The sequence below is a fragment of the Notolabrus celidotus genome, chromosome 16 (genome assembly GCF_009762535.1).
Source record: "Notolabrus celidotus isolate fNotCel1 chromosome 16, fNotCel1.pri, whole genome shotgun sequence".
Taxonomy (NCBI): domain Eukaryota; kingdom Metazoa; phylum Chordata; class Actinopteri; order Labriformes; family Labridae; genus Notolabrus; species Notolabrus celidotus.
Window position 1 is genome coordinate 21,414,425 of NC_048287.1, and position 27,941 is coordinate 21,442,365.

A 27,941-nucleotide genomic window follows, 5' to 3' on the forward strand; every position below is an offset into this window, starting at 1 on the left:
TTGGTATTTCAAATTCCAAGGGGAGCGAGGGGAGAGAGACAGCAGGCTACAACCCTGGAGGAAGAGGAGGAAATCGAGTGACACTTCCCTTTTTCTCCTCTGTTTCTCTCTGCTCTGCAGCTGTGTTTAAAATAAGGCAGCGTAATAAAAGCGTTTTAATGGCGTCAAGGCAGGAAAAAAGGCACAACTTGATTACTGTGACGGTTTTATTTAATGAGCTCAAAGCCTCTGGCTCTGACTTGCTATTCCTTTATTACTTTGTTGTGGAGAGATATATGTGACAAAATGGAGCGGAGGGAGTGAGCGAATGAGGCGGAATGCTCTTACTGTGGCGTTACCAATCGTCTTTGTGATTTACACCTTTCTGAATGCACACCTGGGTTTTTCATCCAGCCTCGGTAGGGGATTGCTGCTCCGCCATGACAGAGCGGAGGGTGTCAGAGACACCTTGGCAGGTAGGCAGACACAAAGACAGCCTGCTGTTAATTATTGATGGGAATAAATTGCACTCATTGGATGTTTGGCAGGGCGACACATGGTGAATATGAATACAAATGCGTTTCTGAATATGTGAAAATATGGGAGGGAACAGTGCTGATCATACAGAGGAGGAGCTGATAGAGTGATGGTGGTGATACCTGCTAAAGAGACATTAGAGAGATCCAGAGGGAGTCTATAAAGGCAAACTACCCCTTAATGTCTCTCACAAGTGTGATAAAAGAACAGAGCAACAGCACAGAACGCTGGCCTCTCCATTTGTGTGAACACAGCAAGGAGATATTGGCAAACAAGCTATTTTGCACAAATGCTAATAGAAAATGATTTTGCGATGGTGCTGCCTCACTACAAACACATATATATATGCAAACAAACATTCCCAAAAAGGTCAGCTCTTTGTTTTAGGGACACAGAACCTCTCTGGTGAAAATATTGACCGAGTAAAGGCGACCGATGCAAAGTGTGGTCTTAAGATGAGAAAGGCAAAGAGCACGGCTTCTTATCTGTATTCTGAGAGCCTGGCCTCTTATAAATATTGGAAGAAGGACACCAGTGGGGGAGAGGAAATGGCCAAATGGTGCGTTTGAGAAATGGCACACCTGAGCACCGCACAGAATATCATCTCCTCCTGTCAGATCTCATCCCATTTGATCAAAATAATTGCCGCCTTCATCGTTGTCATCAATTCTGTCATCTTCTGCGATGCCATCGCCATTCTCTATCTCATCATTTGGCTTCGAGGGGGGTGTGGGGGATTTCTGGATCAGATAAAACGCGGACCATCTCGTCTGAGAAAATCACTCACGGTGTAACGTCAGAGTAATCACCATATTCATTGCTTTAATGCTACTGACATTTTGTCCACCTATTTAGATATTCTGACACCTGCAAATCATCGGCTGGTACAAAAATAGCCTAGTCTATCACAGGTGTGCGGACAGAGGGCCCTGCTGAGCTTTACTTTATGGTTAGTCTCGGCGCAGTCAGGATGGAAATTAAGAACTTGGAAAAGAAAAGTTAGAAAAGGATGTGGTGATCACTGCTCGCTTGAGAGACAGACTGAACAGACAGCCAAATATGCAAAACTCCCAAGCGAGTTACAATCTTAGACTTTAAATGATGAATAAGTGCATACTCCTCCACTGTACAGCCATACATCTCCATGTGTGTCTTTGTCTGTCAACCTGGCTCCATTGCACAACTCACTTAGGCCCTCTTTGTACTTCCCAAACAGCTTGTCTCATCTGCTTCCACTTTGGATGCCTAATAATTCAGCACAACACAGGACAAGCAGCCGGTCAAACTTCAATTACAACAGAACCTGCTTACACGCCAGCAACCAGGTTATTTTGTTGTTGAATAAGGCAACACACTCACACACACACACACACACACACACACACACACACACACACACACACACACACACACACACACACACACACACACGAGGCGACAGCTCTGCCCTGTCACAGAGTGTCAGTGACATCAAGCAGACCTACATACACCAGTGGCCTCCCTACTTGTCATATAATACACAAATGCAGTTACAAGCCCACATTTGAGAGTGGTCTCACATCGGAGGGAAGATGTTTTTTCATTCACCAGCAAAAGCAATGTGGAAAATTACTTTCTATAAAACTGTGTTTATGTTACAGAAGCAGTTTGCATGTGGGAAACTTTCAGATCCACTTAAATCTATTAAGTGTGTTAAGTGTGTGATATTACTTCCCTGGAGGGAGCAGAGTGAGCAACAAAGTGCTAATAATGAAAGAGTAGGTGTTGTTTTCAAACAGTCCTTACCTTGGCCATTTGGGCTTGCACCCCGGTGGCTTTGAGAGACGACACGGCCTTCTGTGCTGCAGCTGGGCTGTCAAAATCCACAAAGCCATAGCCTGAAGAGAGAACAGAAAGGGGGGAAGGAAAAAAAGGCAGGCTTTAGTTCTGAAAAAATGAAGGCAGATGACTAACAAGGAGACTGACAGACACTTGGTAATTGTAGCAGTAATAGGTTGGTAACATGACTACAGAGGCTGCCAGTTCTCATATCTGGTGAGCACTACATTGTTTGATAATTAGCGACACTGACGTTCATAGGGGGATGCTATGCATCTTAATTAGCAGCATGGATGAGCGATTTAGTAATAACAAACCGCGGCACCCTGCCCACCTCCACCTCCGACTCCAACTCCACAGACGGATGCAAACACAGATGCACACACTTTGGCGCAGGCAGACACACACAAACAAACCTCGTGGCATGCAAATCAAGAATAAAGACCATCAGCGTAGGAGAAATTGTTTTTTGTAGTGTAGTTTAATGAGACTCAAATGCATTAATTTCACCTAGTGGAATAATTCATGGGATGGTAATTTTCTGATTGAAAGTTCATGATTAAAGAAATAATACACACTCCCAAACTCAGGGAGACGATTCAATTAAGTCTTCACAACATCAGCAAGTCGTTTTCAGTTTTCACTTGCTCTGCTTTTTGATTTTCAGAGACTGTGAAGTTGGATGGCCCACATCGTATTCCTCAACACCCGGCATATTAACACAACCCCATTTCACAGCCTCCATAATCCTCTCCACGGTAACAAATCTCTCAAAGGTTGACAGCGTACCAGAGATGCTGGCGCTTCTCTTTCTCTCTTCCTTCAAATCCAGCTCTTTACCGTGCATATAAACACGGATATATTTCTTATAAATGTAGCCTCTCTGTCCATTTTTTAGCCGTCCTTCTTACATATTTTTCCTGACATTAACAGCCACCCACACCCCCCTGTCATCTGGAAATTCATCACCAGAGGAAAGCGGGGGGAATGGAATCTGCGGCTGTGATTTATGAGTTATTGTGATCCCAACGTTCTGCGGGATGTATCGGAGACGGGGGTCACGTCTGTGTTAATTAAAATTTGGTGGCAGATTAAAAGCAGTCAATGGCGCCCTCTGATCCGCTGTTTCAGAAGGAAAGTGTAATTAGAAAAGGATAATGGGTGTAAGGTAGGGGGATACTCAGTGCCGTGGTTGCCCCATCATCTATTAACACAGACGTGAGCAACACACATAACACCTTATTTTCTCATGTGCAGTTTGCCCCCAACAAACAGAAAACATCTCACTTTGGAGGTGTGATGGTGGTGGAGGTGGTGGTGAGAGGGAGTTGGGGTCATTTTCCTGCCTGATGGAGGTAAAGGAGTGTGGAGTAATGTGAAAATCATAACCTGTGGCGGCGGAGAATTTGAGTGCGAGGGCTGATTAATGGCCAGCTGTTAAGAGTGTGGCTGGGAGGGGCTGGGCTCTAATTGTAGAAATATGAAGAGCCAGAGGGAGAGATTCAAATACCTGAGTCAGTCTGAGAAACTCAACCATCTCTTCAAATAGTTTATATTCCCAAGTACAATTTTTAAACAGGCAAGAAGAACACAGTGCATCCAACCACTTGGTTTATTTGGTCCAGGTTAAAAGAGTATAAAAAAGCACTTTATACAGGAATAGTCTAATGAAGAGGGTGCTTTCAACCGAATTATAGAAAATAACACACTCTCTGTCTCTGCTTACTAGAATCTAGCCATGCAAGCAGTTGAAAAAATCACAGGCCCTGGGTTTACCTTTCACCCTAGTAAAATGGAAGAAAATTGTGGCTGTGGTGAAACCATAGACTGTATGAAACATGTAAGTAGTAGTCTCAGAGACATCACCCACTGGTTATTGAAGGCATTATGAAGAAAAAAGATGGTGGTTACCATGTAGGAAATGCTGCCTCCAGCTATCTTTCACCTAAGCCAGAAAGCTACAAAGAGCAGGGGTTCAGGCCATAATCTTGCCACCTGGCAATCAGCTACAGTGCCTCCCCCTGTCTGTCAAATCAGCCACGTCCCTTATTATACCTAACTATGTAGCTTTTGGGCTTGAAATAATTCAAAGAGATTAGTTACAACAATACAGTTTTAATGAAGGAAGAAATAAGGTAAGAACCTAAACTGTGTTTTCTCGTACCAAGCTGTAGACCTGTTTTATTTTGCAGTGATAATGGGCATTTTAGGGCTGCACGGTGGACCGATGCACGGTGGTGTTGCTGGTTTGAATCCCCAGCCGGGCAGGTGCCTTTCTGTGTGGAGTTTGCATGTTCTCCCTGTGCATGCGTGGGTTCTCTCTGGGTACTACGGCTTCCTCCCACAGTCCAAAACCATGCTTACCAGGTTGATTGATCACTCTAAATTGCCCGTAGGTGTTAGTGCATGCGTGAATGGTTGTCTGTCTCTCTGTGCTAGCCCTGTGATAGGTTGGCGACCTGTTCAGGGTGTACCTTGCCTTCTGCCCGAAGCCAGCTGGGATAGGCTCCAGCCCCCCGTGACCCCAAACGGGATAAGCGGTCAAGATAATGGATGGATGGATGGGCATTTTAATATGGGCTCTAATAGGGTTCCCTTGGCTTTTTGAGCCAGCCTCAAGTGGACACTCAAGTAACTGCAGTATTTTGCACTTCTGCAAAAGCATTCATAGTCTTATATCATATTGCATCACATCATATTATAATGTATCACATTGTATCACGTCTAATTGCATCACATGGCATCCCGTAATATTGTGTCCTATTGTATCATATCATATAGCTTCATTTCGTTTTGTATAGTTTTGTTTCATATTGTATCCTATTGCATCGTACCGGACTGTATGACTTCTTAAGGTATCATACTCTATGGTATGGTATGGTATGGTATGGTATTGTATTATATCTTATATCGTACCGGAATGTATTTTATCGCATTGTATCATATCGTATCGTTTCATATTGTACAGTAAGGTATTGTACCATCTCCTACCATACAGTACCATATCGTAACGTATTGTATCATGTAGTATCCATAGACTGTATAACATATGGACATAGTATCCGTGACATCACCCATCTGTTCCTGAGAGCTGTTTTGAAGCCAATCGACGGCGGCAGCCTTATTGGAAATGCGGAACTCAACCAGACAGAGTGTGACGTAGTGTGAGCCTCCTAGCCAACAGCTATGTGGTCCCGACCGGGAGTCAAGTCAGTCATGTCCTTATTTGGGCAAAAACTCATAATCTTAATATCTTCTGAACCGTCGCATTAGAAAAAAATTAAACCCCCGTACAGTGTGTACCTATACAGAAATTAGCTACGTACAGCCAAGCCGTTTTTTGAACCAGGCTGTAACATGTTTATTAATGCTGCAAAGATCGTCTTTTTCCCATTCATGTCTATGTGGTTTCCGGTGTTTCTGCAGACAGCCTCAAGCGGATTCTCGATGAATTGCAGTTTATAACACTTCCGCATGGGCTTCATAGTTTGAGACCGGAGGTTGCTGCTTGGTAGTATCATATCGCATAGCATTGTATCATATCATATCGTACTGTATCGTATAGTAAAGTATCATACTGCACAGTTTAGAATTGTATCGTTTCATATCTTATAGTAGCATATCGTACCATATCATATTGTATTGTACCATATGGTATTGTATTGTATCATATATTTTGTGTCGTATCGTTAGTTCCGTATTGTATCATACTGTACTGTACAGTAGGGTACTATATCATATTATATCGTATCATATCATAACAAGTCTTTCTGAGTTTCCAATCCCCAGTGTACAGTTTTTGTTGAACAGTGTCAGGCCACCTCAAACAACTATATCAGTCACACATTACAATGGCGTGCATTTTCTACCAAGATATATTTCCTTCTTTGATGCTTGGATGATTTCGGTGGACATTTCTGTGTAAAGGTTTCACCCAGAAAGCTTTTTTTGTGTACAGTTTTGGACCATCATTTCTATGACACCTTAACTGGAGTGTATTCTTCACACTGTTAGGCTCTCTCTATCTAATGTTGGGAAATTATTTACAATATCTATAGCATCCCAGGCCCAGTTTCTCTATGAGCTTTGTTTCAGCTTCGAGGCACACTGAATAAAATAAATCAATAAATAATTTGGTTTTCATTCTGTAAACTTCCTCTTGCAGCATTCTTAGGCACTACTTAATTTTTCATGCAATTCTACTTGGTGAAGAAAACCTATATCGTTTCTATTCTCCGGAGCTGCGCTGCTGCTGCTGACAAGAGAGCTGAGAAGAGTGATAGCTAAACAGAGGTCAGAGCTGCTGACATCTCACTTATGATATGGATTTTCAGAAACACATTAGTTCAAACCTCCCACAGGGTCTCAGTAAGGCTGAGATTGGGTGACTGTGAAGACAATAGCATGTAATTAACATTACTTTAAGACTCTTTAAACTGTAGACTGATACCTTGAGTGTGAATGTGAGTGTCTGCATTTCTTAGTTTCTTGACACATTTTTTATTCAGTGTTTTCTCCTTTAATTTCTTACACATCCACATTTTTCAATGTTTATTTTGAGGTGGAAAATACTGGGTAAAAAGGGAGGTTTTTATCAAAACGTTTCAGTGCTGTGGGCACCAGAAAGAGATGGATCTTTCTTTTTAAACGTGGCCAAGAGAAAACGAAACCAGGCTACATACCACCAGAGGGAAGTGTTTGTGCAATATCAGGGGTAAGAACCCTTTAACACGTTAAAATATATATTTATTATGTCCTTTTTGATCTAAGAACATGTTAACAGCACATTAAGAGAGCCACAGAATGTTACTCAGGCTCTCTAGGTGATGCCCGATTATCTTTAATAATCCTATTCCTATGGTAGGTAGTCTCTGTAGTGGACACTTGGACCCACAATATAATATTCTGCAGACTACCACCTGGAGTGCACTTATCAAACTTTCAGCAGGATGAGGATTTTAGAGAATGCTGACCTATATTCAGACGGCTTTGAATGGAGGAAGAAGTGAGAGGAAAGCAGAGAGAAGGAGATGAAGAGAAAAGAGAGCTCTCTAAAGAAAGGCAGAGTGAGGACGAGGGTTATTTGGGGTCAGCTGACTGCACTGAAGAAGACTGAACTGACAGTCAGCATAGATCCAGTTTGCTCCTCGCCTGTGCCGTTATCGTCGATGATATATTCGTAATGATTCTGTTATGTGGGATGTTTGATCTGTAGCCACAGGGCGAAGCTGTTAAAGGCTTGTTTTGTTGGAAAAGAGAATAATTGAGAGACAGGGAGAGATATGAAGTCTTTATCTGTGCTTTATCAGGCAGAATGGTTGCAGAGGTGAAAGAATACTCAGAGTATTTAAGTTTATGTGTGTGTGTGTTAAACTCTCCTTTAATGCTTTTAACAATTAGTTTCATTATTGTACACTGAAGTAAAGGAAGCATGTAAGCATCCATTTTTTCTTATGATGTTAGAAAAAATGTGAGCATTTCTGAACATATTTGTTGAAACAGCATCAAAGATTCATGTCTTTTAGTAACACAACAACCATAATTGACCAATCAGAATTGAGTTTTCAACAAAGTGTTGAATTTGGATCCACTTTGAATCCATTTAACGGACTACTAGGCAGAAAAAAAAGAACATATAAAGACGTCAAGAAGCAGAAGAATAAGGAAACGCTACACTCACTTTAAATCATCTCAGCTCACAAACTTTAACAACACATACTCTCACCTACACACAGATGCAGGTAGGTATCACTTTAAGAAAGTATTTTCTTCTGCAGTTGAGTACAGTGCGTGCTGTAGTGCTGCTGTATTCAATGCGGGTACTCTGGTGTTACTATCTCAAGTGGGATGCAGAGGGCAAAGTGCTGCTTTGAAGCCTTTGCAACAACACAAGCATCCAATCGATAGCTGTCACTTAAAAGCAGCTCAAAGTGACCGACTACATGTACGGTTGCTGATAATGTGGTGCAGCTGCGGCACAAAAATGCACACGCACACCGAGGTGCTCACGCTAATGTATAATATGTACACAAAAAGACATGTTAGCACATACTTTATCTACAGAGATAAAAAGAGTGTCCTTCTGAGGGGAGTAAAAAGAACATGAGCTGCTGTATCATATTTCCTACTCTGGCTCTAACAGGGATCCTTTCAAGATAAAAGCACACATCTTCAATCAGTTATTTCAGGATGGTGCAATGCTACCACTGCTCTTACTTAACTGTAGCCAGAATGAATTTGCTAGTGTGAATGTGTGTGTGTATGAGACCGGGTTTTCCCCTGTGGAGGTCTACAACTACTCTAGATGGCACCTCAGGCTACACTCCACACAAAAGTCCTCTGTGGAGAGTAGAGATAAGGGAGTCATTACATTGTGTGTATCGACATATCAATCATCCATGCATCATTCATGCACCGTCAAATTATGCTAATCCTAATTACTTCTGGGAAAATTACCATTCTTTATCTGCTAATAGTGAGGATTGTTTGGGGTTTCCTACCACAGCTATATCCAGCATACAATTTCCCCAATATTCCCATTTTTCACATTCTCATATTCAGCGCTAATGATCCCATTTTGCAGCGCATACAATGGAATAATAATGCCCTAAGTATGAATAATGAATCAACGACAAGTCACGGAGCATTACGGGGGAATCTGTACGGGGCAAACTGTGTAATTGTTTACGTCCTTGTGAGTCATCAAGAAGAGTTCTGAGGCTGCTGTTGTTGCACATGTGTGATTAATCAGTGGGGTTGCGTGCATGATAATAATTCGTACTTTGCATGTATAAAAGTAATTATGGTTAATAGAGGAGATAGATAGGCCACTCTATGGACAAATATGCATAACAATGGCAGTAATGCGATTCTCATGATTCATGGTACAGTAGCTGTTCAGCCTCATAACAACTCCTGCAGTGTGCATCACACTGACATAGCTCTGCTTTCCATTAGTAGATGCACGACTGTGTGTGTGTGTGTGTGTGTGTGTGTGTGTGTGTGTGTGTGTGTGTGTGTGTGTGTGTGTTGCCTTATTCAAGTATGTGAGTAAGTATGTGTGCGCAAGTGCCTGAATAAGATTTCAACAGTTTACAAATGTGTAAAGAATTGTGTATATACTGAAGTATGTAGTGCTGAATTGAAAGATAAAAACAGTTAAATAAGTAAATCAACAGATGTGGGTTTTGAAAATGGCAAAGCTGTCGGTCATTCAAGAAAAAAAAAAGATGCCGTTTCTATGATTCCATATTCTCCAAAGCGAGGTTTAAGGCTGTTTCTAATGTTCAAGTTGTTACATATTTCTAATATTTAACAAAATTAAGTAGATTATTTTTCTGTACAACTCTCCAAAGTCCAAATTAATTCCAAACGATAACCATATAGGTGGGAATTGCAGGTTAACTCATGGTATGATACAATACAATACGGCATGATATGATACGTTACTGTACGATACTGTACAACATGATGCAATACAATACAATACAATACAATACAATACAATATGATAAGATAAGATATGATACTGTGCATTATGATACAATACGATACGACAATGTACTCCTTATTCAACAATATGGTATGGTATGGTACAACTTAACACAATGAGATATGATATGAGTGCGCTAGGTAACATTATTTTGATATTATGTAATGCAATGCAATAACGATCAGACAGACATTTTTGACTTTTCTTTCTCTAGTTTTATTGACTTGTTTTATTGATAGTTACTCTTATCTTGTTTTACCGAAGTTCACCCCCTCCGTGTTGGGGACTTCTGGCCCTTCGTTTGTCATGTCTTTTTTTGTAAAAGGGGGCTGACTGACTCATTGTAAACCAAATCTACTTAGGGCTACAAATAAAGTAACCTTGATCTTGACCCTTTACCTTGATACCTCATACAGTGCCAACAGTTATGATAATATCATGATTCTGATTAACTCAAGAGTAAGTAATGCCCCAAAGAGAAACTTTAATGTCATTAGTGTCACTGTGGGGAGTCATGAAGTAGTGATGCGGTGAGTCAAACTGGAAGAGAAATCTGTTTGGAAGGCTGTAATTTCATATTGATTTAATTATCAACATGGTAGTAAGGTACAAACTTGACTAATGGGTCTAACCAACAAATATTTGAGTGTGTGACAAATTATCTACGCAGTGAATTATCTTACATTTTGTCTTTCTGTCCATTGAACAATGATTTTGTCAGCACTGCACATGTTTCAAGGTCTGTTCTATATTTTTTTAATTCCTGTAACTTTAATGTGTTTCAATTTTGGGCTGTTGATTTGCTGGCTGAAAATCAGTCATTGAGATGTTACATTTTTCTTCTGAGACGTGTCCTTAAAAGCAGTAAAGAGAATAAGTAAACCACATACATGAATACTAAGGAGCTGCTGAAATATTTTATAGCTTGTGCTTAAAAAAACGTCCATTTAGAGATTTGACCATCCCCTCTGCCCTGCAGGGAGGGTACGCTGTGGTTTCTGGAGGCTGTGGTGAGCTGTGCAAACACTGAGGGGAGAACGTGGGGTTTTAAATAGCGAGATGGCATCCATGACTAACTGCGGCCAAGTGGAGACCGCCTTGGTCCCACTCCAAACCCAGAGGAGAGCATCCTCGCTGGAGCTGCATTCCTCTGTCCTCCTTCATTTATCCTGCACCAACCAGCAGCTGACAGATGATAAATTTTGTGGTAACCATCTTCTAAACCACGTGGGGAGTATATGTGTGTGCATGAATGTGTGTTTGCAGTGCCTGCATGTTTGTTGAATGGGTGGGTACATAGCTCGATGTGATCTCCAACTTTCTTGTTAGCGTGTTTGCATGTGTGAGTAAACAGGGGAGGAACACAAATCTGTCTTTCAATGGAGGGATCCCGCAGAGAAACATCTGCAATTCATCTTATTTTAATGTTGAGTATTAAAATGTTAGCTTTGGGCAACAGACTTCTGACCACATCCCTGCCGTCAGAGCATTAACACCAAGGGGAAGTGACAAGTCATACTGCAACACTTTCCCCACCAAAGATAAACCCTTACCCCAACTGACGTCCTTTAAAATCAACAACCATGCTTCAATGTGCATACACCACAAATCCACATGATTTTTCTGCACTGAGATGAGGTAAAATTAGCTTAAATACATGCAAAAACTCATGCAAAATGCAAAAACTGCAGCTCTAGACTTCCTCAGAACAAAAGTCTCCCATTCTCTCATCCAGCATTCTCATCCTGCTTGTCTTATGCTTTGTGACAGCCCCTATTTGTTGTAAAATAACTCTCACAAAAGCTTCTTCTATATAAGACACAGGCAAGAAGATAGCAGTACAGGCAATTAACTTATCAACCCTGCAACATGGATTTATGGCTCAGGCATTCGTCTCGGGCCAAAGCAGCCAGCCTATTGGCCGTATTGTATTTCTTGTCATCTTTCCTCGCAGGTGGAGGAGTGTCCTTGTCAGAGAGCTGCAGTCGGGATCTGCAGAGGGCAACGTGCCAGGGCTCAGGGCCAACGGGGCCAGTGGCAGCTCATTGTGCAGAAGACAAACTGAACAGGAGGCTGAAAAAACAGATTCCTCATCCAATATATGTGCAAGTGTTATAGATGAGTTCTGCACGGAGAGGATGCACGCACAGATTTGATGCATGTAGTTGCAAAAAAAGTACGACAGGAATGGATCTGTTAAGCAGGAATGCAAAATATGTCACCTTTCATATGATTCTTTACATGACTGGGAAAGAGTTCTCTTAAATATCATCCAGAAATATGCAAATCTTTGTCATATTGACATTTAAAGAGCTCAATATGAAAGTGTTTTAACATATGGGTTTCTTCTCTATCTCAGCGATTCTTTCTTCTTCATTTTACAGCTCATCATTTTATTCCCCCTTTCGCTCTCTTAATGAATTCATATGTATTCACACTCATTAGCTATAGCGCAGCACCATATGGCTTTCCACTATATTTTCTCCTCTTAATTCAGCATGACGGTTCAGAGACTATTGGAAATATGCATGTTCTTTTAGGAGAGAGTGCTTGAGTTATGCTGCACTCCACACTGGGGTGCTTAAAAATTGTATTAAGACATATGTAGACAGATTTTGGAGGAGATAGCTTCTAGCATTACATCAGTTCTTCAGAGATACAGGATTATCTCTACAGACCTGAAAATGAGGTATTAAGGCATTTAAAGAAGATTCACTCGTTGGAGGTGGAATATTTTTAGAAAAAAAAAAAATCTATTTTTATTCAGACATGTAAAGGAATCATTCCCAGCTCTCTGGTAGCTTCATCAGCTTGCTAGCTTAATAGCAAAAACCCTGATGTGTTTGCTGCAACATGTGAAGAGCACTCCAGAAAGGTCTGAGTCCTGAAGGGTGTTAATTACTTGTCAAGAGGTTGTTAAAAGAGACCTGCGGCAAAATAACTGAGTGGCTATACAGACTATCACCACGAAAACACACACAGACTCACACATGCACTTGTACGGCAACGGTAACCTTGTAAATGCCAGCGTACTTGCACATGCACAGACAGCCATGCATGTTAACATAACGCTACATTCATGACGATACATGCGCCTCAACAGTTTCACACACTCGGGTTAGAATGTCAAACAACTTTGAATAGCTGCTCATTATGGTCCCCGTTGATGTGAAAATGCCATGAGCAGTAAAGAGCACATCTCTGCACAAAGAGCAGGTGCAGTCCTCGGTTCACACTCCTCTTTTACTTCCCTTATAGACAATCTTAAAATACCTGCCCTCCCATCATTCCAGTAATACCTGAAGATTACGTACAGTGCTTTGGTATTCATGCCGGGTGCCATCTCGCGCAGCAACATGTTATCCCCATTTGAGCTGCAGTTTGTAATACGCAATGTAATCACATCAAGTATTCTGCTTGAAAGCCCCACCGCCGAGATGAGACGATTGGTTAAATATTTGAACAAGGCGCGATCAATGAAGATCAAGCATTCTCAGAACATGAAAATCTCCAGGTAGAGACAACCTGAAAACTAAAATCTGGACAAAGACAAAGTGTCCCACTCATTTCAGCAACTACAAAGTCAGTTTTCTTTCTTTTGCATCTGTTAGCTGTTCAAGGGGAACGGCTCAGCCTCCCCCAGCTAGCCTTCTTCTCCTTCATTGCCGATATGATTTATGCCTTCCTTAACTAATCAAGGGGATGATCATTAGTCAAGAGATGTGCAAAAGGGCCACAGCCTTGGCAGGTCAGTGCAAGGCCATAACTCCCATTGTGGTTCCCCCTGCCGTCCTCAGGGTAGGTCCAGGATAAGAGATGACTCCTGGTACGCCCCCTCACCTTCCACCGGTGCCCTCAGAGGCATTAGTCAACAAACAGGACAAGGAAGAGAGCCCTGGGATGTGTTGTGAAATGGATTGAGCCACAGATTAATGAAGAAAGCCACTGTGGTGGCAAAAATCTGCAACAGAGATTCCCAAGAGTCCATTCAAACTATGTTGAAATGTATTACATTTTTCACAGCCTTTGTCCGGACAATAAGTGAGCAGTAACTGTGAAAAAATGAACACATTCCCCAAATTTGCAACAGATCGTGTGCAAAAATACTCTTGGGAAACCTTGGTTTATTTTGATCCTTGATTCTGCAGCTTCTAACCTCACCACGACCTCCTCTGCACACACACACATACACACATAATCATTACAAATACACAAAGTCCACGACCGCAGTGCATGCAAAAACAGAACAGGAAGTGGAGGGGCACAAAAGGTCGGAGCTCCAGGAATGTGGCGCTGATGGCCTGGCTGTTTCTATTTATGAAAAACTTGGCCAATCAGATACTTCCTTTATGAACAGCCAACTCAGGGGGCATGGGAGGGGGTTGAGGGCAAGAGACAGGGGTTGCTGTGTGTGTATTTGTGACTTTGGGTGCCAACAAAGGCTGCGGCTGTTACCCAGTGCGGGCGTGCATGCTGAATCTGTCCGAATCAATATGATTATCCCTTAGCTATTGCTAATTAGAGTCATTAATACGCGATGCAAGCAGGAAACGGCACAACCCTCTCTCTCCCTCTCCCTCTCCTTCAGCTGATCTTGCCTCTTTCTGGAACGGCTTTAAGGTAACAGAGGCATTTGGAAAAGGTCCGCTGTTGGCCGCACTTCAGTCGAGATTCTCATCTGCACATAATTCACTTTCAAAGGGCAGAGGGGGCGGGAGAGAGAATCCTAATTGCGCCGGCACAATGTACAACATAGACAAATGTTTATATCTCAGCCCACTAATGAGAAACCAATATCGAATGCAAAAAGCACTCTCTGCTGCCCCCCTCCTTCCTTCCTCCTCCCTTACCCCAAATACACAGATACACATGCACATGACAATGAGAAACAGGCCTATTTGGAGAGCTTCACCTCATTTATCAATAGCCCTTATGCTCCGAGTCATGCAATACTCCACTCAGGCTCTGATGCAGCAATAAATCTGTTTTTATAGAATGTAACATTGACTATATTTCTCCATTAGGCTGATCCTGTGGTAAGAGCGAGGGATGCTTCAGATTGTAATGGTCAAGCATGAGACAGGCTTTTAAACTGCAACACAAGGAGGCTGCATACTGTATGCAGTGCAAATTGATTTTATGTACATGGTGTCCAAGTTCAAGGCACTGAATGCACAGATGCTTTGTTGTACTAACAAACCTACAACTTTCAGACGGGTAATCGACAAAGACTGTATTAAACACCGACACAGTCTCTGTGATGTGATGGTAACTGATGAGGCGTTATGAAGACCAAAGATGGCGGCAACTTATTGGAAGTTCTGATTCCAACTAACTTCTGCTTTGTTCAGAAATGGGCAAAGAGGTGAAGTGCAGGCCTTCTTGATTCAAATACTAGCATGTGCGCCACATTCTGTCTCTGCACCATCATCTGAAGGCACGTGCTATATCCCACGAGAACTGTTTCTGAAGCGTCCTCAGAAGCATCAGCTGAGCTCACAAAATCATGTGAAAACTCTGAGAGTTCACTTGGGCAAAAACATCAAAATAGACCATAATAACTGGGTTACTATACCTTTCTGTGGTGTACTTGCTGTTCATTTGGATCATGTTCTATGAATTTGGTGCTTCTACCATTCCCTTCCATTCTCTACCATTGGTTAATACTCAATAACAGTTAACCCTCCTGTTACGTTGCGGGTCAAATTGACCCTTTTTAAAGTCTATTTTAGGCAATATATTCCTTCCAAACCAGCTAAATGCAACATAAAAATCTGGGCAGCATGTGGCAGAAGAGGTGTCATGTTCATTTATCAACATCACTTCATAAAAAATAAAAATAATTCAAAATGTAAAATAAAATAAACAAAATTATTTTTTATGTAAAACTATTGTATTTATATTTAGGGCTTTCCAATGTACTTTAAAAAAGTTTTAACATTAATTTTAATGAAAAACGAGTGAGTTATCCTCATTGAACCATGATCTGTGAGAATTAAAGAACACCAATGGACTAAATCTTGATTTAAATGGTTGGTAATGGAGTTAAACATTAGATTTAAAAAAATGTGTATTGGGATTTTTTGGGGTTCTGACACTTTTGGATAATTGAATATGCCCCGGGTCAAATTGACACAGTAACATTATTGCTGTTCCAGAGAAATGAACATAACAGGAGGGTTAAGTGTCTCCAATGTTTTAGTTATGTCCTACTTTGTTATGTGGTTTCCTACATACAAAGTTAAGAGTTAAACATCTGAATGTGATTGATGCAGATCAAACTTTTGTGGCTGTTTTGAAGTTGTTAACAACAAATTTATCATCAATAATTCATTCTTACCTATACAGTCTGATAGAGAGTGAGTACATGGTGTCTTATTTTGAAACTGACTGGATGCTCTATGCTGTTCCAAAGTCTAACCCCTGCCCTGGTCGAACTCAAGTTAGAGAGGAGAGACGCATCAAATGTGTGTATGACACACTCTGTGGTGCTTCATATGGAAACATGAGCATTAACTAGAGTGGGCGTAGATCAGCTCCAGAGAGTGTGTGGAGTAGACGGAACTTGGCGCTCGCACTTGCTGTGAAATCAAGGGGTTAGCTTGGCCGCCTGGAAAGCGGCTTCAATGCACCCACCTCTCGTTCAAGTTGGCCACGCCACTAGCCAGGCCTTTACATGCATAACTCTTGTCCATAATCTAATCAAAATGGATGAGTTACAGAAATTTAAACCCCATGAAATCAAGGTTTACATTTTTAGTTGTGCTGTACAATCATGCTTTGAATATGGGCTCTAATGCGTTGCCTTTGCTTTTAGAGCCAGCCTCGATGGACACTTGCTTTTAATTCCTGCATTAGTTTCATTTTTCATCACTGTAAGTCTCTGCTTGGTCATCCACCCTACGTATATTCTGCTTTAATCTTAGCCAACATTTAAGGGGAAAAAAATAGGATGTAAGCTTGTTTTACATCCAGTCACCCACACAGTCAACAAAAGGTGACAGTAATTCTTTCAAGATGCAAGTTTATGTAATGCCCTTGTGAGTTTTTAGTATTCTCATACAAAATGGATAGCAAATTCCAGGGCAAAGAAATGAACAACAACAAACTGCAGAACACACAAGCCACTAGAGAGTATCTCCTCATCTCATCAATCTCCCACAATTCAGTGCGGTGGGTCCGTTGCGGCACAGCGCCAGTCGGGCCGGTGAATCTTGGGCGCAGTCTTATCTCCCGGCGGCGGAGGGGGAAGCGGAGGTCCTTTAAAGGGCTGAGGTCATTTCCTCTGCCTTCAGGCTCTGGCAGGGAGAATAAAATGTCTCCATTCGGTCAGCCCTGCTTTATTTCAAATGCCGGAGCCGCCGCCTTTTAAGAGGCCCTCGTGGGCAGGCGATGGCAAATGAGCGTTTTCCTTTTCTCTCCCTCTCCCCACTCTGCCATCCTCAATACGTCGCTGCATCTGTGATGCAAACCCCCTAAATCTCTGCCGGATCTCAATGGTAAATGTGAAAGTGCACAGACAGATGTATAGATAGAATATGAGAGCGATGGAGAAAAAAAAACACAAAGAGGGAAAGCGTGTGTGAGTGCGGAGGAGCATGAGAGCGGGAGAGTTGAAGAGCTGAATGCGTCCTCTTACCCACAGCGCTTGACAGTCCTGAAGCCCTTTCACAACTTCCCCTTCCCATTTCTTTCTGAGCCAGGCTACATCCAAAACATGTGTGTGTATTTATCACCATGCTCAGATTATGTGCTTCTGTTGTGAACCCTTGCGTGTGTGTGTGTGTGTGTGTGTGTGTGTGTGTGTGTGTGTGTGTGTGCCTGGAAGCCAGTGTGTCACAGAGTAAGGTAGGGAGAGGGAGAGGCAGTGAGTCAGCGCAGGGAAGATAGAGAGGCTCATTGAAAGGCCTGCATGGTGCGGTCGGTGGTGGAGGAGAGCAGCCAGAAACAGGCAGACAGGCGGGCAGGCAGGCAGGCACACACACTGTGATGTTAGAGTGAGGATTGATAGATCTGTTGCATGGCCACTGCTGCTGCACACATACACACACACACACACACACACACACACGGACACACACACACACACACACACACACACACACACACACACGGACACACGGACACACACCTCGGGCAGATGGATGGGGGATGCGTGCGGGGGTTAGATTAGTCTTTGTGTGTGCGTGCCCTTTGTGTTGGAGTGCGTGGGAGAGGTGTATTACATGGTCTTAGTGTGTAGTTTTTGTGATGTGCTACTTCAAACAGGAGCTCTCTAGCACTTGCTCAGACTTGTCTATATAGAGGGCAGATTCTTATACATACAGATGTATGGAAGCTGGGAGAACAATGTGTGTTTGTGTAGCTGCGTGGGTGCCGTACCTGCGGTGGTTTATGTTTGTATGCACACTAAAATGTGCTGTCTCCCTAACACCTGACCTGTAAGTACAGAAAGCATCATCACTGTTTTTCTGCCTCTTCCACAACAGACAGCCTCCACTCCCACGCTCACTATTCCATCTCAGATATCATCAGCTTTCCATCTTCCTACCATCTCGCTCAAAATCAATATCACTCTCTTTTTATAGATGTTTTATTTACCGGACAAATAAAACACTACTTTTGATGAAAGGCCTTCATTGGTATTTAACACTTGCATATTAAGTTTAAGTGGAATCACATCTTAAATGAGTGGATGCATGTAAAGGTTCAAAGACTTAACTCATATGCATCTACAGTAGCTATAGGCCACTCTAGGGTTGTACAGTCAAGGAAACAAACTGGAGCAGCAGCTAAATTGTAAGTCAGCACAATTATGACAGTTTTTTTGTTAGCCGGCATAGATGGGCATAAAAACCTAAAATACTATTGAATAGTCACTGAGAGCATAGACACAGGGAGGGAGAGACCGGTGACCATGTGCATAGATGTTGATATGAACAGGACCTAAATTGCGGTGCAGGATTGCAGACATTGCGTACTTGATTCCCACAAGTCTGGTACATACAATGCAAGAAAATATTGTACATGTTTAGCCTATATTTTGACTATGGCCCAATATTACAAACGGCCAATGCTTGCACAGTTATAGGAAGGAGAATCCATTGCCGATTCCTGATGAGAACCAATTCCAACTAGTTTGAGCCATCAATCTCATTTGCATTTATGTTTAAAGGTCCCCTTATCACTGCTTTCCTCTTACTTTTGTATTCCTTTCAAATCAATGGCGTCCATCATTGAAAAAGGGACTTGAGAAAGTTATCATGGCGGACAGGAGACGGAAGCGGTCCAAAGTATGGCTTACAGGTGGGAACATATTTTTGGACGCAGCATGGAATAAAGTATCAGAAGCACCATGTGTTTGACTTTGTTGAGGATGTTTTTGTCTGATAAGTGACCCTGTTATCATGCGACTCAAGGCCAGATTCATCAGTGGTTGGTGCTGTTGGTGAATGCATCCAAGTCCTTTAAATAAAATGACAACATACAGTATGTTCTTAAAATACCACTTTAATGAAAGCCTAAAGGTATTTGCAAGAGTCTTGAATAGCTGTTGTAAAAACGATGACCAAAGAGGCAAAGACGGTAGCAATAAAATGTAGTCAATGCTCTTCCTTAGACATGTATGGCTGCATCAGTCTGGGTCACTCGTGTTTCAGCTTGCCCTCTTTCTCTCGCCTAACACATTCGTGCAGCGACTGTGTTTGCCCCACGACATACACATATTGCAGGCATTGTTCCTCCTCAGTTTCATTTCTATTTCAATATCATCTGATCATAATGCAACACATCAGAGACTTACATTTTCTGATTTCTCATTATGAGCTCTGGAATCGAAAGCTTAATATATGAAAAAAAAAGTGTGCAGTGGATTATAGTGCGTTGAGGCAGGATTTGACAACTTTCAAAAGTTATTACAGAGGCGTTCCTCAGCTAAGACATCATCCTTTTTTCAAAATCTACAAGAAATATGTACAAATTTGGATCTGATTGGCAAGCAAAACACCTGAACAAATGACATCTTTTACACCGAGGAAGAAGAGCAGCCTAATTGATGCAATATCTCAAGATGAGATTAATCAAGGGGGTTGTGTTTTTACAGGCACCATTATGGTGGTCAAACCCAAGAATGTGATGCAAAAATGGGCTGGCACACACATCCTTACCCTCCCTTTTTCTTGACTTTTTCAACTTTTCTTGCCTTCCTGTATCAATTTGTGGGACTTAGAATACAGAATTTACTGCAGCAGACGATGCCCTGAAAAGTCTTAATATGTTTTGGATGAGATATCAAGATATGTAAGGTTAAACTAGATCAAAGCCTTTGAATAAAGCAAAATACCACAAGTTAGTCAGATAGTATGAGATATATGTTGCCACTTTTATTTTCCCTCATGCTATCTCTCTCCCTGAGCTGACCTTGTCTCTATTCCAATTTTCTCACGTTGTTTTTGCCAGTGTGCTCGCTGAGCTGAACTCAACACAAATAACACAAGGGGGAGGAGAGGAGGTGGAGCAGGAGGAGAAGAGGGGCTGCTCGCCGTGTGATGGTGGCACGTGGTGATAAGCTGCTGCTCTGACATTTAAACAAGTGTCAGGGTCGGGAGGTCAGATGACTGGAAACAATGCGTGACTAGATCAAGGAGATGTGACGTTTTCGCTTTGTTACACGGAGCGCTCGGATGCACGGCGGCACATCAGGTTTTCAGAAACGGCTGCTCGGCTGGTTTACGCTGTGAATCCTGCTCACCTTTTAGGAGATGGTAAGATAAACACGGAAAGATGTTAGGTCAAAGCAGCTGGAATGAAGTTTTTGAGCAGCTTTTTCTTCTCAACTTCTCCTTCAAACGCAAAAGAGGAGTAGTTTGTCCCTTCAAGGTTACTCATCCCTTCCCTTCACACTTCTTCTTCCTCTTTGTCCACCTCCCTCTCTCTCCCTGGGTGCAGAGCAGGACCATCCTTTCCACTCATAAACTATGTCTGCTTATATTTGCTTCTTGGCATCTCTGCAGCGCTGCATTCCAGGAGGGTGACTTATGGGAAACATTGTCTCCCACATAACTCGGTGCTAAGCTGAGCTGTTTTTTATTGTGTGTGAGTGTGTGCCGTGCATAACTCAGGTCAGCTGGACACACAGAGGAATAACCTGTAATCGAGCACAGTCTTTTTCTTTCACCACGGAAATTCAAAGAGGTCTCTTCCTCCTCTTTTTCCGGACTCAATCTGCCTTTCTTCTACTCTATTTAATCCAGCCTTCCCTGTGTCCTGTGACCTGCAGATACATCCCTCCTTACTAACATGCCTCCAGTCTTGTCTTTAATAGCCTGTAGGACTCAGAAAAAAGGACCTGTCAAGATAATCAGCCCCCTTTTTTTCTCCTCTCTAAAAGGTAGCGGTTCTTTTCCTGAACATTTTGACCCAGAGCATGCCTGGCAGGATAAACTCAGGCGGAGGGGCGGTGTGGAGCGAGGTTAAGAAGACGGCTTCACCTTGAAAGGCCACACTTCAGAGCCCGGGAAACCACAAAAAGCAATTAAAAGTATTGATGGAACTTCAATAGCTCTTAAACAGTGCTGCCAGACACCTTGGGGCAAGTAGCACACTAATCTTTTTTTTTTCTCTTCATCCCTCTTTGCTTCATTCTCTCTATCCCTTCTTTCCTTACTCGCTGGAATGAATGCAATATGAAAAAAAAGAAGAAAAAAAGTGTGAAATGTTTTTATAGCCATGTAAAGCAGGTGGCTGAACTGAAAACAGAGCCAAGACTCCAAGAAGGTGAGTGTGACAGTCATACTAATTAAAGTTTATCTAATCCTTGCTAGCTTGTTAGCACGCTAATTGGTCCACTATGCGTGTATGTTCAAGCATATACATTTTCAATCTCAATCTCAAATGAGCCACTAATGCCATTGCAGCATGTGTGCATCACATACATTGCAGACTCTAATGGACCTCGAGCAGAAATACACTTTCTACAAAGATTGTCTTCCGTGTGACAAAACAGGAAATCGAAGAGCAGACAGGGAGGGGGGTTGATATGGTGACTGGGTGTTTGCTTATCCTCTAAAGCAGGGCAGAGCCATCCAAGAACAGCTTGTTTACCCAGAATCTCTCTGCAGTGTTAGACCAGGTAGTAGGCAAATCGCTTATTTATGAAGCAAGCAACCAAGCTGATATTGAAATCTTTAAGGACTTGGCCTCCAGCATCACCATAAGCAACATTGGGGGGCCACTTTGATCAAGATATGCCCCTCAACTACCCCATAAAATGAGATAGAATAGAAAGTACCTTTTTCTATCCTCTTAATGTTCAGGTTCTATTGAATCCTGAAGAGCTCATAGTGCCATATCACATCCTAATAACATGGCACACAGAATGTATACCTTCAAGTGGTACCTTGAGTCTCCAAAGGACGTATGGGAGGTAATTATCAGGCCTGTTCTGTGGAGTCATCTACAGTTTGGGTCTACATGGCAGACACCCTCTCACATGTGCAGACCTGCTTGCAGTAACTAAAATCTCCAAAAAATGAAGTATGGGTGGCAAAGTTCTTAATCATCCTGTGGAATCATGTGTAGATCTGCTAATGGTGCCAAGAGTCCCCAAATATAAGTATGGGAGGTATAGCCCTCAATCATCAGGCCCTTCAGTGCAGACCTACATGTGGTACCAAAAGTCCCCCCCCCCCCCCCCCCCCCCAGGTTTTTGTCCTGTGGAATCATCCAACAGGCTTGGATCTAAATGGCAGACATCCTCTCAACTCACAAGTGTAGGCCTGCTTGGAGTATCTTAAGTGCCTCCCAAAAAAAGAACGGGAGGCATAGCCCTTAATTAGCGAGTGGTATGTTGCCTGGAGACTGCTGATTCAGGACTGCACAGCACCAACTCGTTGTCGCAAGAGACCACACTTTTTGTGTTTGACCGTATTTTTTAGAGTCTAACATAACCATATGTCTATATCTAACTGTAACCCTAACTACAACCAACTTTCAGCAAAACACAGGGACACATCAGGCCCCTGTTTTTTGGAATCATCTAGCAGCTTGGGTCTAAATGGCAGACATCCTCTCTTCTTGCAAGAATAGGCTACAACTCCAGCTTATAAGGAACGGCGTTAACTTGCATTGGCTAGATCTCACCATCCATCTCTACCAATGTATCACCCCCTCTTTTTCCAACCTACTTCTCTGTGGCAGATGGCTGTCCACCAGTGAGTCTAGTTCTGCCCCAGGTTTCTGTCTGTTCAGAAGTTTGTACTTTCCACTGGTGCCAAGTGCTTGCCCAAGGTGGATAAAGGTTGGCTCTCTGTAGGTATTGTTAAAAATAATTTGGTACAGGCTAATTCCATGTAAAAAAGTTACAATATGAAAGTGAACTAATTCTTTGATTGCTGTTCAGTGGTGCACTTCAACAAGATGGTTGCAGAAACAAGCAAATGACTCACCTTTGCACTGGTTGGTGTTCTTATCCAGTATGGCCTTGGTTGACACTATTTTTCCATACCTACAGAGAAAAAAAAGCAAATTAAGTGTTTTTGACTCAGAATGACCCACATGATCTTTGACTGCTTGGGAAGTTCATGCTTGGAGTAGATGTCTTACTTTCCATACTCTCTGCCATTTAGTTGCAACTAGCAATTTGCAAAGTAGCACAAATGTCAAAAGCCATTGGAGAGAGAAATCACTTGAGGTTAATAACATTATGTTTATGGCTGACTTGAATTGAATCTGAAGCCCTCTGACATTTGTGGGAGTGAGTGAACATTTTTGAAAGGTCCATACACATGCAAGCACAGTGACCTATCTTAAGAGTTGGGTTAGTAGATTAGTGAACAGTAGAACATTTCAAATTTTGATACATTTGTTTCACAGCAAGACAGTGTGAATAACAAGCCCACACACCACAGAGATAATTCAATAACAACAGTCATTTATTCTCCTGCATAATAATTTTGTTCCAAAACAGTACTTCTGATAAATTCAGGGTTATTTTGGCTTTTAATTGACACACATTGTGAGGACATTTTAAATATCTCATTTTATTTTTACAAAATTCTACAAATTTAATTTAAAAAAGTATGGATTTTTCCCATTTGGTTACATTTACAATCACTCTCTTTCCATTAACACTTTATTGACCTTCTTTGTTGTAATTTTGTGAATTTTTTTACTTCTTCTAATTGTATTCTAAATCCCAACTCTATCAATCCCTCTTGAATCCTTAACTTGAATTCAAATTTGAGCCTTGCATTAGTTCAGGAAGGCCACAAAGTCAATCCCAGCCCACAGCACATCAACCGATTTTAATGCAAGTCAGTATCAGCTGACAGCTCGAGTGATCACTTTCTTAGCATCCAATTGCAAAGTCAAAACAGGGTTCTATTTAAATTGCTTTAGCCTGCCTACAGTTCTGTCTTCCTCTGCAAACTGCTGTGCAGCCCACCTCCACCCCATCCCCTCCTTCTTATGCTGTGTCGGATTTTAACTTGTCATTTGTATAGTCACTTGTGTCTGCTCTGCCCTGTACCCTGGAGGTCTTTGCTGCTGCTCTCCCTGCCTTGGTTTCTTATGTATGAACATTAAAGGAAGGGGAGGTGTGCTCTCCCCACCTTACGCTTTGGCATTCCACGTACACATGTGGAAGGACAGGGAGCTCTCAGAGCCGAGCCATCCTGCCAATTTAACCCCTCTGCATGCAAATAACACTTATCTTTTACGACAGTGGTCCTGACTGAAATATGTTTACTATGTTTAATATGTTTTCAGCTCCTGCGTTGATCTTGTAGCTGTTAGATTTTCTCAAACATGTAAACTGAATGGACCAGCTGCTCCACTCACAGACTCTGGGGAATGTACAAACTGTTCTCATACTGCTGAAACTGAAGGGGAAGAAAAAAAAGACTTGTGACTTGTTTGGATGCACAGCTGATGTTTTGTTCCGCAGGTGCTTCATGCTTATGTACTGTAACATCTTATTACCTCGGAAAGTACAGTATTTTCGTTATGGTTTTCTTTAACATTAAAGCCTGTAAATAGTTAAAATTCTGGCATTATATCTGTCTCTGACATTTTTCCAGTTACAAGCTGAAAACTGTGTTCCTCCTATCTTCTTGAAAGTATTTAAAGGTGACATATCATGCAAAATTGACTTTTTAATGGTTCTTTACCTGAAATATGTTTCCCTGGCATGTCTACAAACCCCCCGAGAATGAAAAAAATCCATTCTGCCCCTGTTTTGATTTCTCCACCTTTCTGTAAATGTGTGTGAAACGAGCCGTTTCAGACTTCCGTGTTTTTGTTACGTAACAACAATATCCGGTCTGTCACGGAGTCAGAGCTCGGAGCTTGTTCAGCCCATAGACTGTATAAAATAATACTGAATCCCTCCCCCGTTTTTCATTACCTGCACAAATGTGTGGTAACAAGGAGCTTTGGAGGGAGGCATGCTAGTTGTAGGCTGTCTTAATAAACACAAAGGTCGGTTTTACTCCCCACGTCTGCAGATTTGAAGATATAGTGGATGATTTTTATTTATCATGGATAAGTGCTAGCGCTAGTTAGCATAGCTACATAGCTACATGTCGTAGCTGTAGCTGCGTACCAAGACACACGTCAACATACTGACAAATAAAACAACAAGAAACACAGAATCTGTGACCAATCCTTCAGAAAAGGTCCCGCTGCCTTTCTGGCAGAGGTCGGTTTTACTCCCCACGTCTGCAGATTTGAAGATCTAGTGGATGATTTTTATTTATCATGGATAAGTGCTAGCGCTAGTTAGCATAGCCACATAGCTACATGTTCGTAGCTGTGTACCAAGACACACGTCGACATACTGATAAATAAAACAACAAGAAACACTAAATCTATGACCAATCGTTCAGAAAGGTCCTGCTACAGGCGCCTCTCCGTCAGGATCAGATTCTGGATCAGATTCAGAGGGCTGAAGTAACGCGATCTCTGAGCAGCCGTGTATATTCAGCCAACATGTAAACATTAGATCAACGTGCTGGAGAGCCGAGGCACATCCACTTCCTGAGGGGGCGTGGTCAGAGGGAAAACAGAGTGTTCTGAGGAGGACTGAAGAAGAGGGCTTTTCAGGCATGCCAAAATCTGATTTCAAAGTGTTTTTTTGAGCATAAACTTTAAAGACATGTTTTGGGGACCTCTTAGACCAATATATATTGATGAAAAAAGCGTGATATGTCACCTTTAAATCAATTTATTTCAGAATGTCAGGTGATCTGTATTTTATTTGTGATACCTGTAAACACACCATTAATGATGTTAATTTGTATGGACACTGAAAGAAGCTTCTTCTGTGTACTCTGAATGGTGTATTTTTTCCCAAGGCTGTGTTTACATAAATGTACAGTATATATGGTACGTATATTGCCCTTTACTACAATAGTTGCCTGATGAAGGCTTGAGGCCATTCTGTAAATATAGCAAAAGCAAAAGTGCTCAATGAGTGTCTCGGGATTTGGGGCTCTTTTGATAATAAAATGTTTTCATAACAAGCAAAAGATGTAATACCTGGCTCAGTAAAGAAGCAACTTTATGATTCCACTATGTCTCCATACGTCTACAATATGAGAGGTTATTTAAGTTCCACACTCCATAGATCTATATGCAGAGTAGGATACTGTGAGTGTTTTGGTATTGAAATACTGACCTTACTGACTGACTGGATGACAGTGAGTTATTCTATCTGCTTGTCTCAGCGAAAACTGCAACACGCTGCATCGTGTGCAGTGTAAAAAGAACTGCTAGTACAGAATGTGCATGTCTGCATGTGCCAGTCTGCATATATTTGTATGCATGAGTGTGTATGTGCAGCTGCAACCTTGCTTGTACAATTACACTTGTGAACGTGATGTATATATGTCTGCATTAAAAACATAAGCGAGCGCAACTCCCTGTGTGTTGAGTGATCACAACAACACAGTGAGTGAGCAGAGGAAGGCTGCTACGCTCTGTGTATTTGGCACACACACAAACAATCACAGTCACACACAAACAATCACAGTCTCTCACACATACACACACACACACACACACACACACACACACACACACACACACACACACACACACACACACACACACACACACACACACACACACACACACACACACACACACACACACACACACATATTGTGTAGGGAAGAAGCAGTGGTGCATCCCGGCCCATATTTCACCAGCGGGGGATAATTGTGCCATTTCTCAACCAGTGGCGGAGACTCTATTTACTGCATGCTGCGGTGGGGTGGGTGGTGGATATGAACTGATGAGCTCAGAGAGGAAAACTACCAGCTCACACACACACAGACACAGACACAAACACACATACAAATATGTTCATGCAAAGACAACATTCACCAATCAGTGGATTGTTCCTGTTCTGACGATAATCTACAATTTTAGCAATAGGGATCCATAATCTACTGCAACAGAATTTGAGTAAAGTGCAATATTTGATCACACTGAGACACTCGAGCATAAGTGCTCAGGATGAACATGAAACAGTGAGTGCTGGTTTCATTAGAGAGCATGCAGAACTGGGGTAGCAGCTGCAGTTGGGCGGCGTTTGTTCGGACCTAAGATTAATGAATGGCAACTAGGAAACATAGATAATCTAATATTAGATCATGTTAATATTGAGATAATTATTGAGATAAATAATGAAAGAAATATGAAAAACAGACACTGGACAACACAAAATTTGAGATTTTTTAAAATAAATATAACATGGACAAGTTTTGAGATACAAGTCAATACTGTAATCCCAATTAGAGACTATATTGAAACACAGTCCACAGTATTGATTTTATACTGGTTATTGGCACGTGCAAGTCACGCAGCTACCTAGTATTTTTCTTCCTTTGCTTATCTGTTTGTTATTTGCACACAGGTGTCTCTCCCTCTTCAGAACGTAAGTGAAATATTAGGTGTGCTATCAGTCTGGGAAGCAGTTAAAAAGCTCAGCACAGTTGGCACATATTAGGGGAAAGTTCTCATTAAAACTTTGTTTGGACTCTGGGGAAGCAGGAGACAGTAGCTTCCCAATGCCAACTCATCACTGCTCGCCTCATTAAATGTTAAAGATGGC

General features: G+C 41.9%; 1 protein-coding gene across 2 annotated transcripts in view; it reads right to left on the minus strand.

The window, feature by feature from the left end:
- The window catches only part of rbms3 (RNA binding motif, single stranded interacting protein), a 361,699-nt gene that overhangs the window by 155,369 nt on the left and 178,389 nt on the right, over window positions 1-27,941 (minus strand). For both annotated transcript variants that reach the window (XM_034704063.1, XM_034704064.1), the window contains 2 exons: window positions 23,272-23,330; window positions 2,302-2,393 (listed from right to left, as the gene is read on the minus strand). In XM_034704063.1, the coding sequence (XP_034559954.1) occupies window positions 2,302-2,393; window positions 23,272-23,330 (151 nt within the window). The remainder of the gene's footprint in view (window positions 1-2,301; window positions 2,394-23,271; window positions 23,331-27,941) is intronic.